General features: G+C 26.6%; 1 protein-coding gene across 1 annotated transcript; it reads right to left on the reverse strand.

Annotated features, from left to right (window-relative positions):
• Positions 1-619: 619 nt before the first annotated feature.
• Positions 620-2,510, reverse strand: LOC114190199 (40S ribosomal protein S24-1-like). Its single transcript, XM_028078994.1, has 5 exons — positions 2,300-2,510; positions 1,954-1,995; positions 1,662-1,832; positions 983-1,069; positions 620-897 (listed from the first exon to the last, which is right to left on the reverse strand). Exons 1-5 carry the CDS (start codon positions 2,369-2,371, stop codon positions 856-858), a joined length of 414 nt encoding a protein of 137 aa, XP_027934795.1. The 5' UTR covers positions 2,372-2,510; the 3' UTR covers positions 620-855.
• Between the last annotated feature and the right edge of the window lie 14,275 nt (positions 2,511-16,785).

Below are 16,785 nucleotides of genomic sequence, written 5' to 3' on the forward strand. Positions count from 1 at the left end.
TCGTAGTATTAACGTGTTTTAAAGTATCATATCCATCGCTTTATCAAGACATATTTGGAGATCAAGCAAAATATATATTAAGTTCATAATATACATTTACCTCAATAACAATGAACAAACTAAATTCTTCATTTTCTATTACAATTCACCAAGCCAGATCACTTATTCAAGCTACATAAACCAAAATTCGAGAAAGAAATAGCTCAAATGATTTGGATTATCCGCTTTCACTCATTTATTGTAGTGGGTTTTATTAAATGGCCTAAGATTAACTTGGTACATAACGCTGAATCAAAAACTTAATTTGTTTAGGGTTTGGTAGAAAGGCTGAAACCAAAAAAAATTATCACAATCACAGCACGAGAATTGTTACAAAATGAATCCGTAGTCATATTTAAGCCAGACGTCGACCATACTAATAACCAGAACATCTCACCAAATATATAATATCTAAAGAACATGTTGATATTGCGAATGCATAAAAGATCTTCAATAGTACAACATAGTTACTCTCCAGAACCAGTTCAATTTCAAATATTTATGTACGTTGACAACTATCAGTCATACTAAGTATTGATTTCATTGAGGCATTTAAAATCCTTTTGTAACAATTCCCAAATCAACCAACATGGAATTCATAATCACAAAACTAAATATTTGATAATAATGTGTTCCACTGAATTCTCAAAATTGATCATGCAAGTACTTGATCTCAAGTTGTAACTGAACATCAATTAATGTAGGATCAACAATTACAGAAAAATATCTCATTCTAGGAAACTACTAGAAAATAAAATAAGCAGTAGAAAATATCAAAAGCAATGAAACCTTAAAATCACAAGAGTGTTTGAAAACTCATTTCTTTTTTCCAGCCTTGGCAGCATCGGAGGCCTTCGTCTGCAGAAAAGACATAAGTTATTGTTTTGTAAAGCAAAAATGATAAAACAGATAAACAGTAGTCAACAACACACAATTGTATTACCTTCTTTACACCACGAATCTTCTTAGCTCTATTCTTTCTCTCCTTCATCTGCTTCCTTGATTTCTCCACCTTGGTATCAAGTCCATTCTGCAAAAGAGGAGATTTTAGATTTTGATCAAACAAAAAGAACCCGACATAAAATACAGAACAAAAGCAAAATAAAGAACAAGAGCATTAGTCAAAAAATACAAACCACGACGATAAAAGTATACGAGCAGTACATTTTGCAAATTCAGAACAGAAAAAACGCCCGCAGTTTGAACTATATATATATATATATATATATATATATATATATATACACATATATATAAAAAAAAAAAAAAACTATTAACACCCATAATAAAATCTGACCAAACCACAAAATCATATCAGTTTACATCCGTCTCACCCAACTAAAGAGTATTTTGTTATTTCTTCAGGACTAACCTTTTTTTCAAATCATATTCCCTAAAATCCTTCAACAATACATTTGGTCACCAGCTATTACAAGTTTAAACTGACTCTCAGTCCCACCGTCCCCCAAACAAAAAATGAAACCACTCATAAGGAAAGATAAAACAGAAGCAGTGATAATGGAAATGGGTAGATACATAATTTATAAAAAGATGAACTAACAAAATAACATTTTCCCAAAGCAAAAAATTACAACAAAGGCAGAATGGTCCAGTTAACTGACCCTGATAAGCCTGTACTTAGGCTCATACTTCTTCGCATTATCAACTGAATCATAGATCAAACCAAATCCAGTGGACTTGCCACCACCAAAATTAGTTCGGAACTTGAAGACAAATACAGTGTTGGGGTCCTTCACATCATACATTCTTGCCAATTTCTCCTTCAACTCAGCCTTTACGCCAAACACAACACATTAAACAAAGTAAAACGCAAGTCAGCACAAATTTAAACAAAAAGTTAAAAAATGCAAAATCTATCTACTTATGGATAAAGAAGCATGTTAAAAGCAATACCTTGGAAACATTGGCCCTCCCTGGGTGAAGGACATCAACAACCTGAATCACATAACAAAAAGCATCACCTTTTTAAAACCGTAGGATTCTAAGCCTGCTATTAGGGATCACGATGTTCAACGTATCATAGAAGATTTCACATTGGCACAACTCATCTACCTATTTGATTAAATTCAATTTATATTATTCTGATGAAATTCTACTGAAAATTCTACCTATTTCAAATATTCTATTTCAAATATTCTGATGCAACCTAATGGGGTCATCACTGAAAACATTGTTTTCAGAATGTATATTGGTTAGAGAAAAATGTAAAATTGAACTGAAAAAAAATTAAAAAACTTACGAATTGCTTTCTGGAGAGAAGCCTGTTTGTCATGAATTTTCTGGTTCGGATGGTCACTGCCTTGTCCGCCATTTTTGTTTAGCGCCGGCTATATTGGAGCAAGGAGCAAGTGATATTGTCAGCTCGACGACACCGCTATGGAGGGGAAGGAGCTTACAATTTAACCCTACCCTCTTTAAAAACCCTAGTTCAGTTATCCTTTTCCTTTGGGCTGGCCCAATTTGAACCCTTCTTTTCACACCTTTAATTTTGGGTCCACGAAGTTTGTGCAAAATTCTGAATATCTTCTCGGGCCCATAAATATAAAATATTTAGCCCCTGAACTTCATTTTTTTTTTCCTGCAAATAAAGATGGTAAATTTTAGTTTTATCTCTACAGAATCAAATTTCAAAAAATACTATTGATTTTTAATTTTAATGTAATTGATAATTAAAGCTTACTGTTTCTATAAATGAATACTTATAATATTGTACTATGTTGAACTTCTCAATTTTTTATAAATAGTATTTTCTAAGAGATTCGAATTAGATTATTTTTACATTAAATTTTAATAATTTATGCATTTTAATTATTTTTATTAAAAATATATTTCATAAAAAATAATAGGTTTTAATGATTAATTAGAATAAAATTTAGGTTTCTTTTCGAAAACATAACATTTTAGGATCAGTTAGAAAATAAAATTCAACGTATTGAGCTAACATAATAACTAAGATAAAAAAAAAATGGGATGTTTATTTTAAAAATATAAAGTTTAGGAGGTTTTTATTTATTTATTTTTTCTCAGAAAGCTATAACAAATATTTTTAGTACAAAATGAAAATGAGTGATATACTATTTTATTTATTCAAAATTATAGTAATAGTAGTAGAATTTTGAGGAAAATAGATGTAGAGATGTTGAGAACAAAATACTCATTTTTCTGTTAAAAACGAGTCCGCCAAAGTCCGTTAGAAAGAAAGAAACAAATATAAATTATTTATAAAATTAATTTAAATCCAAAAAACAACATGAATTTGTTATACATATGACATCAATTTGCCTATTAAAAAAAAACATTACCCAACCTCTTCTAAAGTGTTTATGCAGGTCACATAAACTTAAATAGCTAACTTAGGAAATACAACAGTTTTTTTGCCTTCTCTAAAAAGGAAAGAAAAGGAACATTTTATACTATAACTTAAATAATAAACTAAACACTTCTAAAAACATAATAAAATTTAAACAATGCTAAAAGGAAAATATAATTACCGATGAGTCTCCAAACAATGATATTAAGTTTTTTCTTGGTCCCAACTATTTTCCAACTTTCTTTGAGATGCAACTCCGGTAACATTTCTCATAATTCGCGTTCAAAGAGTAAGAAAACATGCAGGGCAATAAAAAAAATAGAAAAATATGGTTTAACAAAGATTTTTTTTGTAAATTTTGACAAACTATTTATTTAAATAAAAAAATAGTACTTTATTATTTCATTTTAATTTTATTTATAGAAAGTTTGTCAATTTTATTTTATTTTTTAAATTGTCAAAAAAAAATTCCAAAAAAGGATTGCAGCTAACAAAAAAAATTGCAGCTTGCACTTTGTTTATTTGTCAGAAGTATCTCATGCATCTTTCATAATATTATGTATATGTAATATGTAACCACAACACAAGTTCAAGATACTAAATAAAGGAAACACTAACAATTCAAATTTTAAATGTGTACGCAAAAAGTCAAACATGGTTTACTATGTTAAAAGCAACTTATAGATGAAGTAAAAATCATACCTTTTGACCACTATCAAAAAATCAATAACTTATCTAGCCCTAATTTTTTAATTCCTGAAACCCTATCTTGATTTTGCATGTAGATCCATGTTTTCACAACCATTTCTCAATGGTTCTTTTTAGTATGAAATCCCATAAGACACGACAGATGGAACTTTGGTTTGTGAAAGAAGAAAAATGACTTTGTTGCTTGGGTTTGGAAGACATTCATTGATATAAGAGAAATTAATTAGGGTTTAGGTTTGACACATTAAAATGGGAAGATGCATGAAGTTTGGACACTGTTTTTGTATCTTTATTAGTTACCTTATTATTATCTTATTTTCTATCCCTTTACTTTGTCTATCACAGTAGAATTAATATATTTATTATCTTATTTTCTATCCCTTTACTTTGTCTATCACAGTAGAATTAAATATATTTTTGGTACCTCAATTTCAATAAAAATTTGAATTAGTGTTTTTTTGAAATTTTGATCTAATTTAATCTTCAAACTTTAAATTGTATGAATTTAGTTTTTTAACCAAATTTAAATTCTGTTAAGTTTATTTAATGTTTCAAGTGCGTTTCATGATAATTTATTACCTAACATTGAAACAAAAATGTGTCAAATAGTGTAAACAATTCAAATCCTATCATACAATATATTTAAAACATTAAATAAATCTAACAAAATTTGGTTGAAATGACTAAATTTACGCAGTTCTAAATTTGGAAAACTAAATTAGGCCAAAATTTTAAAAAGGGACTAATTTCAATTTTCGCTAAAAATTAAGGGACAAAAACATATTTAACGCATCTTATTATTACCTTATAACTTAGCATTTCTTATTTCAATTGGTGCTTTTATTCATCACCCAAAGTTTTATTAGGTCACTTTTAATGCTTCTAAAGTGTGGTCCCTAATCTTAATATGACAAAAATATTGTTAACTGCTTGCAATTACTCTATGATTTTGAATCACATGTTTTCTCGCAATGAAGTTATAATGGATTTGTGGTGAAATCTCAACACTATTCTATTTCCTTTTTACCAACAAAGGAAAAAACTTAAATTTTACTCTATTTCCTTTGTTGTGTAAGAGACGCTATGAGACTATGAGTTGCATGTTCTTGTTTATTTTATAATTGTCTCACGTTGTTTAAGAGTCAAAATTGATGAGAGTTTAGATATTTCTTCTTACTTTTATCTTGTGAATGTTTTTTAAGAACAAAATTGTGATGCAACGAATGTGATTGACTTTATAATGATATTACTTGACAGACTTAACATCTAAATAATGCATAATTCTAAAAGATACATGAATAATTAAAATAGTTGTAAAATTACTATATTTAACTTAAAATACACCTTAAATGATGCGAGTCTTCTTACCATAACTTGTTTATCTTACCATAACTTGTATATGAAACTTGAATATTTGTGTTAAATGAGAAATTTTGCAAACTTTATTTTTGTAAAAGTTATAAAAGAGAATTTATATTATTGTTGTAAAAGTTACTTGAGAACTGTATTTTGTAAAAGTTATGCCAGAGAATTTTGAAAATAATTTTATCCTTATAAAATCGTATAAGAGAGTTTGTAAATGTATATTTGTAAAAATTGAATGAATTATTGTGCAATTTATCTTTATAAAAAATTGTACAATTTTATTTTGACAAAAATACATAATATATGCTTAACGGTTTTCTCCTAGTAAAAATTACATAATAAAATATATTTTATTGAGTGATTATTTATATAGATATATTATCGAATGATACTATACTAAACTCAATTATTTTTTATCGACAATAAAAAAATCAATAAAATATAAGATATATATATATATATATATATATATATATATATATATATATATATATATATATATATATATATATACTTGCACCTTATATTTACAAAAAACATGAGTGTAAATTTAATCGTATTTTCTTAATTTAATTAGAAGATGTTATTTTGTATGGCGTGACTTCCAGATCGTGCTATCACATCATGGCTATCTTCATCCATTCAAATGTTATTGAAAATTTTGTACAATATTGTTTTATGAATTAAAAAGAGCTATCAACTACGCATGCGTTAAATAATTTCTTTGATTTTCATCTTTGGAGTTTTGAAAATGTAAAAGGTATAATTGCTGTATAACTAACACATATTAATGGTTTTCCCCACCCAAATGTTAGGTTTAACTTTAATGTCAAGTTAATAGCATTTGAAAATCAGCATGCGAATAAAATATAGTTTTGTTATTTTTTACAAACGTATAAGAAATAGAAGAATCAATTCTCGTAAAGCTAACTAAGTTGATTAACCAAGATATAGCCTTGTACATGTAGTTTTTTTATAAAATTGTTCTAACACATGTTCATCTTTTAAAATTTGAACTCATTATTTTTAGTTTTATTCTAAAATGAAAAAAAAAATCTAAATATATTAGTTTTGTCTTGTTATCATTCTAAATTATGAAATCATTAATCTTAGTAAATGACATCTATACTTCTATGTTATTAATAAAGGGAATTATACTTTTTAATAACATTTTAAAAAAATCATATAAAAAACGATTTTCCAATTTTATCTTTTGAATAATTATTTTTTTAATTCAAATAATTATTCATAATAAGAAAAGCATTTACACAATAAAAATTTATGAAAATTATTTATAAGCTATAAAGTAATTTTTATAAATTAAAAATTACACAATATTTTTCATTTCAATAATTAAAATATTTATAACTTAATAAATTTTTTACTGCATAAAAAAGAAAAAAAGTAGACATACATGCTTCCAGTAGTCCATTTTAAAATAATTAAGATAAAGATTAAAAATTTGTTTTAGAAACATATAAACAATATACTACAACACTACTAGATACGATGAAAACAATTATTTAACTTTTATTCATCACATCACATCAATTAACAACTTCCTTGTAACAAAAATAAAAACATTTTCATTTTGTAAAGATTAAAAAATATTTAAATCTTAAAATATAAGTATTAATTTCTGATAATCATAAACATGATTATTGAGTTGACTTATTATATTTTTTAATAAGAAAATCATAAATATAAACAAAAGTAGGAGTAAGAGAGATTAGATGAATGAATCTCAACACTAAATTCATATACAACTAAAACTAATTATATATATATATATATATATATATTTGAATATTTGTCTGATATTATCTCTTTTACATTAATGGTGACTATACCATATTATTTTGACAAGGACATTCCAATTAAGGTTGTAAAAATCAAATATAATTAATATAGACTAAGACATAAAACAAATAGATTAGTTGAATCCTAAACAAATTAAATAAAGTAATCATCTACTTGATTCATACTCAACAAGATAAAAACACATAAACCTAATATAAATGATATTGTTGGGGATATAATTAAGTTACTTATTACAATATTTATTATCATTTCATGCACATTTAAAATGTCTTTTGGGGCACACTCCTTAATTTGAACCATATTTGAATCTCAACACATCTTAAATTATAGGCCAAAGAGTGAAGAGAAGAATTTCTTGTAGAGTTTTTACAATGTGATTTTTGTTTTACAAAAACAATATAAAATATATAGATTGTTGCTTTTCCTCTGGTAAAAACGTACATCAGAGATTATTGCGAAGTTTAGTGATACAGCAATGTTATTAAAGAATAGTAAAGAATGTGTTTGAAAATTGTAGTCTAAAATTGATAATAAAAATGAAAATGGATCCGTTCTTGAACGTTCTTGTTGGGTGAATGTTAGGTGTCCAAACCAAGAGATGGTGAAAACCTAAATTTTACGTGGAAGAGATTTGTTGGACTGTCGTTTTGGGTAATTAATGAAAGGAAAAAGAAGGTGCAGTGAAAGAAAAGATGGAAGAGAAGTAGCAGAGGGGGTTCCACCAAATTATAGGTTTTGAAACATGAAATCTTTTATCATATCGAAGGCTTTGTCCAGTGCAGCTTCCACATTATTATTATTATTATTTGAGTAATTGAGTGGCATATGAACAAACACGATATGCAGATTCTTCTTGTGTAAAAGATGAGACAGTGTGACACCGATAGCAACCGATTGAAATTAAGTTTGTTGGATGTATCTTTTTCCTTCTTTACATGTGTGTCTGTCCAGTGCAACCTAGTTGGATAACTTGTTAAGACAGAGTAGTCCAGGATCAAGACGTTACTAAAAATTACCATATAAGGAATGCATCACAAACAAATACATGCAAATGCATAGAGATAACATTTTATATTGTAAAAGTTACCGATCAATATGTGTCATTTAGATTTCGGACTTAGAGGATGACTTAATGATACATATGAAGTAAATGTGTTTTTAGTTTATGGCAATGTATTATATTTAGTTTTATTAAACAAATATTTTTGACACAATCACTTCTATTATGTATATATATATATATATATATATATATATATATATATATATATATATATATATATATATATATATATATATACTACTGTTATATATATAATCAACTATCTTTTGAATCAAAATAATATTTATATTCATTTTTAAATAATTGTTAATTTAAAAATATTTTTTTAAAATAAAAATAATTATCTTATTTTTTAAAATAAATATTTATTTATTTTTTTAAACTAAATTAATATTATACCATAAAAGAAATTAAATTGTGTAAAGAGAGGCCTTTTTGTCGCGCTTTAAAATCTTGTGATAAAAGTATTTAAAAAAATGAATATTACAATTGATCATTAAAATTGAAAGACTAAACTTATTTTTTTTCAATTAATAGAGAATATGTAAAGAGTAGGAAATTAATAGAGTAGTGATTTTGTTTTAAAACGGCGGCTGTTAGATTAATTTATTTTTAAAACGTTATGGAGTCGACAAGGATAACGATAGATCACATTAATTTATTTTTAAAACGTTATGGAGTCGACAAGGATAACGATAGATCATGGTGTAACCCTAGCCGAGATGCGGCGACAAATGCAGGAAGAAATGCAACGACAATGGGAAGAAATAAGGCGTAAAGGCAGAGAACTAAAGAATTAGGAGACAGACAGAACGCACGACGAGGAGGAGAGAGGCGCCTTTTAAGGACAAAACCGTGACGGAGCTAAAATGTCCCAAAGCGGACAATACTTCGGGAACGTGGTGGTTGTTCCTAACGATGGTTGCCGGACGAACTTGGGTTGGAATCAGAACATTGGCACCCACCGTGGGGACCGACAACTCCCCTTCAACTTCTCTTGCCCTTGACTTGGGGTTGTGCCGGTACACCTAATAAGTCTCACATCGCTTAGAAGTCGAGGTCAAGCGAAGTTTAAATACTCATACCTCCTTCCACCCTCCGAGGTGTCTTCTAAGGACAAAACCGCAACGGAACTAAAATGCTTCAAAGCTATGCGGTGGTTGTTCCTAACTATGGCTGTCGGACAAACTTGGATTGGAATCGGAACAATTTATAAATAGAATTTCTATTAATTCATTCAACTTGGACCTTTTCAAAAATTATCATTCCTTTAAAACTCTTTTCTAAAAATTCTTTTATATTTTTAGATCTTTGAACTCATTTTTATCTGTTTGAATTTATTAATATAATATTTAAATAATGTATTATGTTAAACTAAAATTGTTTAATTTTGAACATTTTGAAAACTAACTGTTTTATTAAAAACACCAAAAGATAAATTTTTATCGTTCATTTAAATAATGGATTAATGCAAAAAACATGCGACTCTCATATTAAAAAAATAATAGAATTATATATATAATTTTATAGAAATAGTATTTAAAAAATTATGTAATTGTTATTCGTTAAAAAAATAAGTCACTAGGCTATTTTGAAATTAAAGTAAAGTATTCAATTTATTATTTTATTAAATAAATAAATGTATTATTTATTATTTATTCTAATTATAATAGAAATTACAAAATGATATACAACCTCATAAAACATTAGACCGAAATTCGAAAGAGTTTTAAAAATGTGTAAAATATGAAACTACACACAATAGAATAAGATATCATTAAAAAATCTTTGAAAAAAAGTACTAAAATTAACAGTATTTTGAAAACTATAAGAAACTGCATCTTTTTGAAATAAAAATTTGAGTTACAACATTATTATGAAATAAAATTTAAATAATTTCAAGTAAAAAATTGATTTGAATTTTAAAGTGCAACAACTTGCAATTTTTTCGGTAACCGCCTTCAACTTTGTGGCTATCCATCTTACAATAGTTACTTCGAAGTAACGTTTTAAGGTTAAAATAATTTTTATTCTAATTTTCGTAGTATAAATGATCGGTAATTTTATTTTTGTGTTTAAATAGATCTTCATTTTTATTAATTTTGTTTAATTTGTTATTTTTTTATAATATCATTTAAATCATTAATCGTTAATATATCATGTGTCGTTCCATTTTTTGTTTTTTATTTTCTTTAGATGTGCACGTGTCAATTCAGTAATGTGTGTGTTTGAGTCGATCTTTTATATTTAACTTGGTCCTTATATTTGTTATTTTTGTTCAATTTAATTCTAATTTTATTTAAAATTGATCAATTTTATCCCTCTCGGAGATGAAATCAAATCTAATTTTTGTGTAAAAGTTATAATAATGTGAATTTTAATATATTATATAAAAATATTTAATAAAAAATGTGAATTTTAATATAAAAATTAAATTTTATTTCAATTTGAAAAGGAACAAAATTGATTCATGTTGACAAAATTTGAGACTAAATTGAACAAAAATAATAAATATAGGAACCAAATTAAATATAATACATCGACTCTGAAACGTGGCACGCAGCTAAATTGATACGTGGACATTTAAGAAAAAAAAACAAGGCTTAAATACCTTTTTGGTCCTCATTTTCATAGTGTTTATTGTGGATGGTCCTCATTTTGACAGAATGTTTAAAATGGTCATCATTTCTACCGAATGTTTAAAATGGTCCTCATTTTCGCAATTCGTGTTTTATTTGGTCATTTTCTGTAACGCCGTTTAAATCATTAACGAAACATTGTACAAGTGGCACAGTTTGTATTAGGATGTGTTACGTGTACTGTAAATATGACTAATTAACGTTAATTTTTCAATTTAGGGAAAATTTTGCAATTAGAGAAATTTCTTCATCTTCATCTTTCTTGAGCTCTTATTTGCAGAGGAAACAACTACAAACGTCTTAGTTATTTTTTAGAATTTCTGATGTAGAATTCATTATTGATATACTGCATTTTGACTTTCCTTAAACTTCGTTCAATTTCACTTTTGCACAAACATTGATGTAGTGCATTTTGATGAGGATGAATTAATGTTATGAATTTAACTTCTTCCAGACTTAGATCAATTTAATTTTTCCCAAGCTTAGATCAATATCACTTACTTCAATGCTCAGATTAAGATGTCATTTTGAACATGTTGGGACTAATATCAACATAATCAAACTAATTCATTTCTTCATTTAACAATAGTACAAAACAGATTGGACTTTAAAAAATTACACACAATAACAGTACGAATAATACAATAACAACACAAGTGAACCCTATTACTAATTACATCATCTTCTCAACAACCTTCAATGACTTCTCCAAATCATTAATCTGTCTCAGTTGTGTCATGATGATGACATCCTTTTCATCAACACCACCATTTGAAAAAGTTGCAGCCCACATTATTGGAACCACCACTCTGTTATAATAAACCAAAAATTAAAACCAATTTATTATTAACACAAAAATAAAAACAGATTGTACCCAAAATTTTCTACCAATATTCTTTGGAGTTCTTGTCATTCTCAAAGCTGTCATCTCTCCGCAGTTACAAATCGAGGTTAATCCATTTCTCGTTGAACCACCAACAGTTCACGAAGTGATACAACACAGTTGCCTCCAACGATTACAACCATAGATAAAGGAAGAAGATTAGGACCGTAACATACCTATATAATGGGATTGCAGGAAGAAGAAGATTGCAGCAACACCAATTGGGAATGGAGGAACAAGATTGTCAAAACTCACCAACTGTCCAAACATTCATTACCAAACCCCTAGCTCACTTATTTATCCCCAAATATCTAATTATCACACATGTACAGTACATGTAACACATCCTAATACAAATCGTGTCACCTATACAATGCTCCGTTAATGATTTAAACGACGTTACAGAAAAGGACCAAATAAAATACGAATTGAGAAAATGAGGACCATTTTAAACATTCGGTAAAAATGAGGACCATTTTAAATATTCTGTCAAAATGAGGATCATCCGCAACAAATACTACAAAAATGAGGACCAAAAAAGTATTTAGACCAAAAAGTATTTAAGCCAAAAAACAAACTACGAAATGATACATGATAGTCACGGTTCATTACTATTAATGATTTAAACGATGTTAATAAAAAAAACAAATTGAACCAAATTGACAAAAATTAAGATCATTTTGACCACGAAAATAAAATTATGACTAATTTCACAAAATTTGATGAAAATTTAGATAAAAATATTTTAACCAAGGTTTAACAAGTTATTCATGTTTTTTAACCCGTGATGCATGCGGTTTCAAGTTTTCAATTTTCACCCTCTCTTTTAATTAATTGAATGTCGCATAGTAATTTTTATTTCTGGAATTGAAGTTTGGTAGAAACATTGTGTTATTCTGTGGGTTTTAGAATTTTGAATATTTATTTCTTCGTTGGGTTAGTGTTTGGTGCATCAATCAATCAGAAGGGAGTGTGACATTGAGTGTATTATACCAATATACTTATTCAGAATATTGCATTTAGACATAATGGGGCGTGCATTTCAGGGTCATCTAACGTGAAGATGAATTATTTTCAAATTACATTTGTAGTTTTAACTTTTTGTCACTTTATATCTACGGAAGTTCTCATATTTTTTACTTACGTGAACAATGAAATTTTAAAAAGAAAGAAAGTACAGAAAAAAAAAAAAAATATATATATATATATATATATATATATATATATATATATATATATATATATATATATATATATAACAAAAAAGAACAAATGTAATGGAAAACTAAGTACTATAAGTGAGAGTTGAAACCGAAAAATAAGATAAAGAAATAGAAGCCAGCCAGCTTTTTTATATATATAAATAAAAAAATTGAGTAAAATTGAAACTGGGACAGTTTTATAGAAAGCAATGAATATTGCCCTTAAATAAAACGTTTACAATTATATTATTATGATATAGGGAAGGGATATGTGCACAGAAGTATATCCAGATTTTCTGGTGAATTTTTTTTATTGTTCACGAATATTTAATGAGTTTTTATTACTTTTAGAGAAATTTCTTTGAAATGAACCGAGGGTGGGTAACTGATATTGAAATTGTCAAAGATTTTGTTATATACATTATATATATATATATATATATATATTAAAAAAATAAAATATATTTATTTATGTAAGTAAAAATGTCAATTAATTTATTATTTTCTAAATTTATAATTTTTTGTGAGATATTTAATTTTGAAAATAAATCAAATTCATTAATATTTAATAAATAATGAGGTTTTAAAGATTTGTCCAGGTTTAAACATTTTTCTTTCAAAAGCATTTTTAACACTAAATAAAAAACCAAAAATATCTTCACATATTTTAAATTATTCAAATGAAGTGTGATAATTGTTTTATCTACAATATACGAAAAAGTAATCAATTATAAATATTTTTTAGAAGATTTTACAATTTCATTCTCCACATTTTCTTCAAATTGTTTTGTTTTATGTTTAATACATTTTTAAATTCATTTTCTATGTAGTTTTCAAAAACTGAAAGAAGACCTTTTAATTGTTCAATAGCTTCTAATTTTAATACAAAAAAAAAAACAACATCAACACAAATAAAAAGAAAAAACACACTAACCAGAAATGAGTATGAAATAATTGGTACATACGGATAATATAGATTCAAGGAATGTAATATGTCAAAACCTAAAAAAAAAAACTCTTTAGAAAAAAGGATAAGGAGAAACAAGAGAAGTTAATATAGAAAGATAGAAGAAGAAAATAGAATCATGTTCTTAATAAGAAAATAATGATAATTAATCATTATTTTACTCGCAAATAAAATTACAATTTATTAGAAAAATATTTTAACTCATTAATTATTATTTTTAATACAAATAAAAATTATGAGACACTAATATTAATGTAATTAAATTTTATTCTCAAAACACAAACTTGTATTTTAAGTTACTCTTATAATCACATGTAAAATGTAAAATGTAAAGATTCAAGAGGAACATTTGTGAAGAAGATAGATGTAAAGTTTACTTGAAGTTAAAGAATAAAGCTTAATTTATATGAAAAGAAGTCTTTTGAAAATTTATAAATATGCTTAAATCAAATTTTTTTCTTTCTTCTATAAATTTCATCTTTTTAAACTACATACTCTCTTTACATTCCTTTTATGTTTTGGTATTGATTGTTTATTATTTTTACTATTTAATTACAACTTGGAGGATATAATATAAAATACATAAGGGTAAACTATACTTTGATCCTTAAACTATAACGCATTTTTTGTTTTCTTCCTTCTATTTCAAATTTTAATCATGTTAGGTTCCTATATTTAAAAATGACTTATGCAGTTTTTCTCGTCCAACAAAGTTTACTATCTTTTTTATTTAACAAAAGAGAAATCATGTTGCATACAATATATAAGTTTTTCTCTTGTCAACATCTTAAAAAGTCAACATGATTCATTGTTTGTCATGCCAAAAAACAATTAAGACAATTGACTAGGAGGATTGCATTTATGTTTCTAGAAACCTAACAAGATCAAAATTTGAAATAGGAAAAAAAACTATAACTTAGATATATATGTATTAGTTCAAAAGCTCACATCGATCATTTTAACGTATTTTACCTCTAACAGGATAGAATGTTTGGAGTGTTGCACATCATTTATCCTCTTCCACAAGCCACCGATATATGTTACTCTTCAATTATTCTACATACGTAAGTTAGGTTATAAACTTGTGTCAATTACTTTCCACCAATTGTGCTTCATAATTTTAGACTTTCTTTTTTCTTTGTGATATTTTCTTGGGTGTGTATAACTTTTGTATTCAAATTCTCATATCCCTTTATTCGTGTTTATCACGTAGATAAACACAAATAATTACGTAAAAAATATATAATTTTTAATGCAAGAGTCTCAATATGAGTCACGTTAAATTTTTATCAAATGTTTTTTTCTTTTCATTAATTTATCTGAATTAGTGTAATATTATGTTAAATAACTCTAGAAATGTACATGTGCAATTTTTTCAAGTTCCGCTCAATAGATTTAGCTCTTTATTGAAAGCATTAGTTAGAATGCATCAGACATATCAAACCGAATACAATTGTTGAAAAAGTGAAAAACAAAAACACCCTTAAAATTGAAAGTCTTTTATTTAAAAATAATTTCAAGAAGAACAGAAACTTAACATTAGTAAGTACTATTTCAGAAGGAAATTAAATATTATGCAGAGACAAGTGTAGAAGTTCTTATATGATTAATACACTTTTAAGTTAATTACTGTATAACATAACAAAATTACTATTTATGACCAATTCTGATTGAATAAAAAAATTTATACGCAATAGTTTTAAGTATAACACTTTTAGTTGATTAATAGGTATAAAATTTATAAGTTAATCTGTCTATGTTCAGAAACGGCAAAAGTGTAGTGACATTTTTGTTATCAAAATAAAATATGTATCTGTTTAACATAGTTTTTTTTTTTTTGTACATATATAGTAATGAAGACAATTTTATCAATGATTTGTACTAACATTAATGAGACTATTTGTAAGTTTTTATTTATTTTTGTTTATTTATTGAATCCAATACAGATAAGATCTCTGAACTTATCACTTTATATTATTCACCTCAATTTCTTCCTAACAAGTTACCTTTCTCATACAATTAACACCTTCGTTTGGTTGGGTTTATGTAGATATCAGATTAATAAATTGAGTATACGACTTTTCATGATGAAGAAAATTCCAAAAAATTGCAAAATTTCCACAAAGAAGTCAACTGGAATGAAGTCACGAGGTGGATTGATGAGACTATCCTGAGTGAGTAGGTATATTAATAATATTAGTGAGCAAATGTTTATCTTACTTAGCAAAAACATGGAATTTGATTCTTGTGGTGGGCCTTCTTCCTCTTATTCTTGTTATCTTATTCTATCCAATTAATTGATTACTTTTAGAAAACAACCTCATCATCTATGATTGAGTAAAAAGTAAAGGGCCTCACTGAGGCACAGCAAAAGGTTCAGAAACTGTCATGCCAAATAATTTATGGTCTAAAACAAATCATAATTGATTCTTTTCAGCTCCATCCATCCCTTGTCAACTCAATTATCATCCTCATGCATATAAATATACTTAACTCAGTTTCTTCTCATTACCACTAACTTTTGTAACACCATTCATCATAATGATGTAACCTATTTAGTTGCTTTGTCCATTAATAGCTGAGTTGGAAGAGTTTTAGGGCATTTCAATGTTGACTATGCTCTTTGGTGTAATCTCTTAGAGCCGTGCCAAATGGATGAATATCCCACACGCTTTGTTTGGGTCCCGCTAACGCATGGTTTAAGTGTAAATTTGACCTAGCTGTTACACTCAATTATTGCATATCTATTCAGGAAAGGGAAAAAAAA

The sequence above is a fragment of the Vigna unguiculata genome, chromosome 7 (assembly GCF_004118075.2).
Source record: "Vigna unguiculata cultivar IT97K-499-35 chromosome 7, ASM411807v1, whole genome shotgun sequence".
NCBI classification, from domain to species: domain Eukaryota; kingdom Viridiplantae; phylum Streptophyta; class Magnoliopsida; order Fabales; family Fabaceae; genus Vigna; species Vigna unguiculata.

What these genes read in the sequence shown, in the direction of transcription:
- LOC114190199 (XM_028078994.1), bottom strand. Translation starts at nt 2,371, where the DNA reads ATGGCGGACAAGGCAGTGACCATCCGAACCAGAAAATTCATGACAAAC. An exon ending in CTAAGTACAGGCTTATCAGG is followed by an intron (nt 1,070 to 1,661) that starts GTCAGTTAACTG and finishes CCTCTTTTGCAG; the next exon opens with AATGGACTTGATACCAAGGT. An exon ending in AGATTCGTGGTGTAAAGAAG is followed by an intron (nt 898 to 982) that starts GTAATACAATTG and finishes TCTTTTCTGCAG; the next exon opens with ACGAAGGCCTCCGATGCTGC.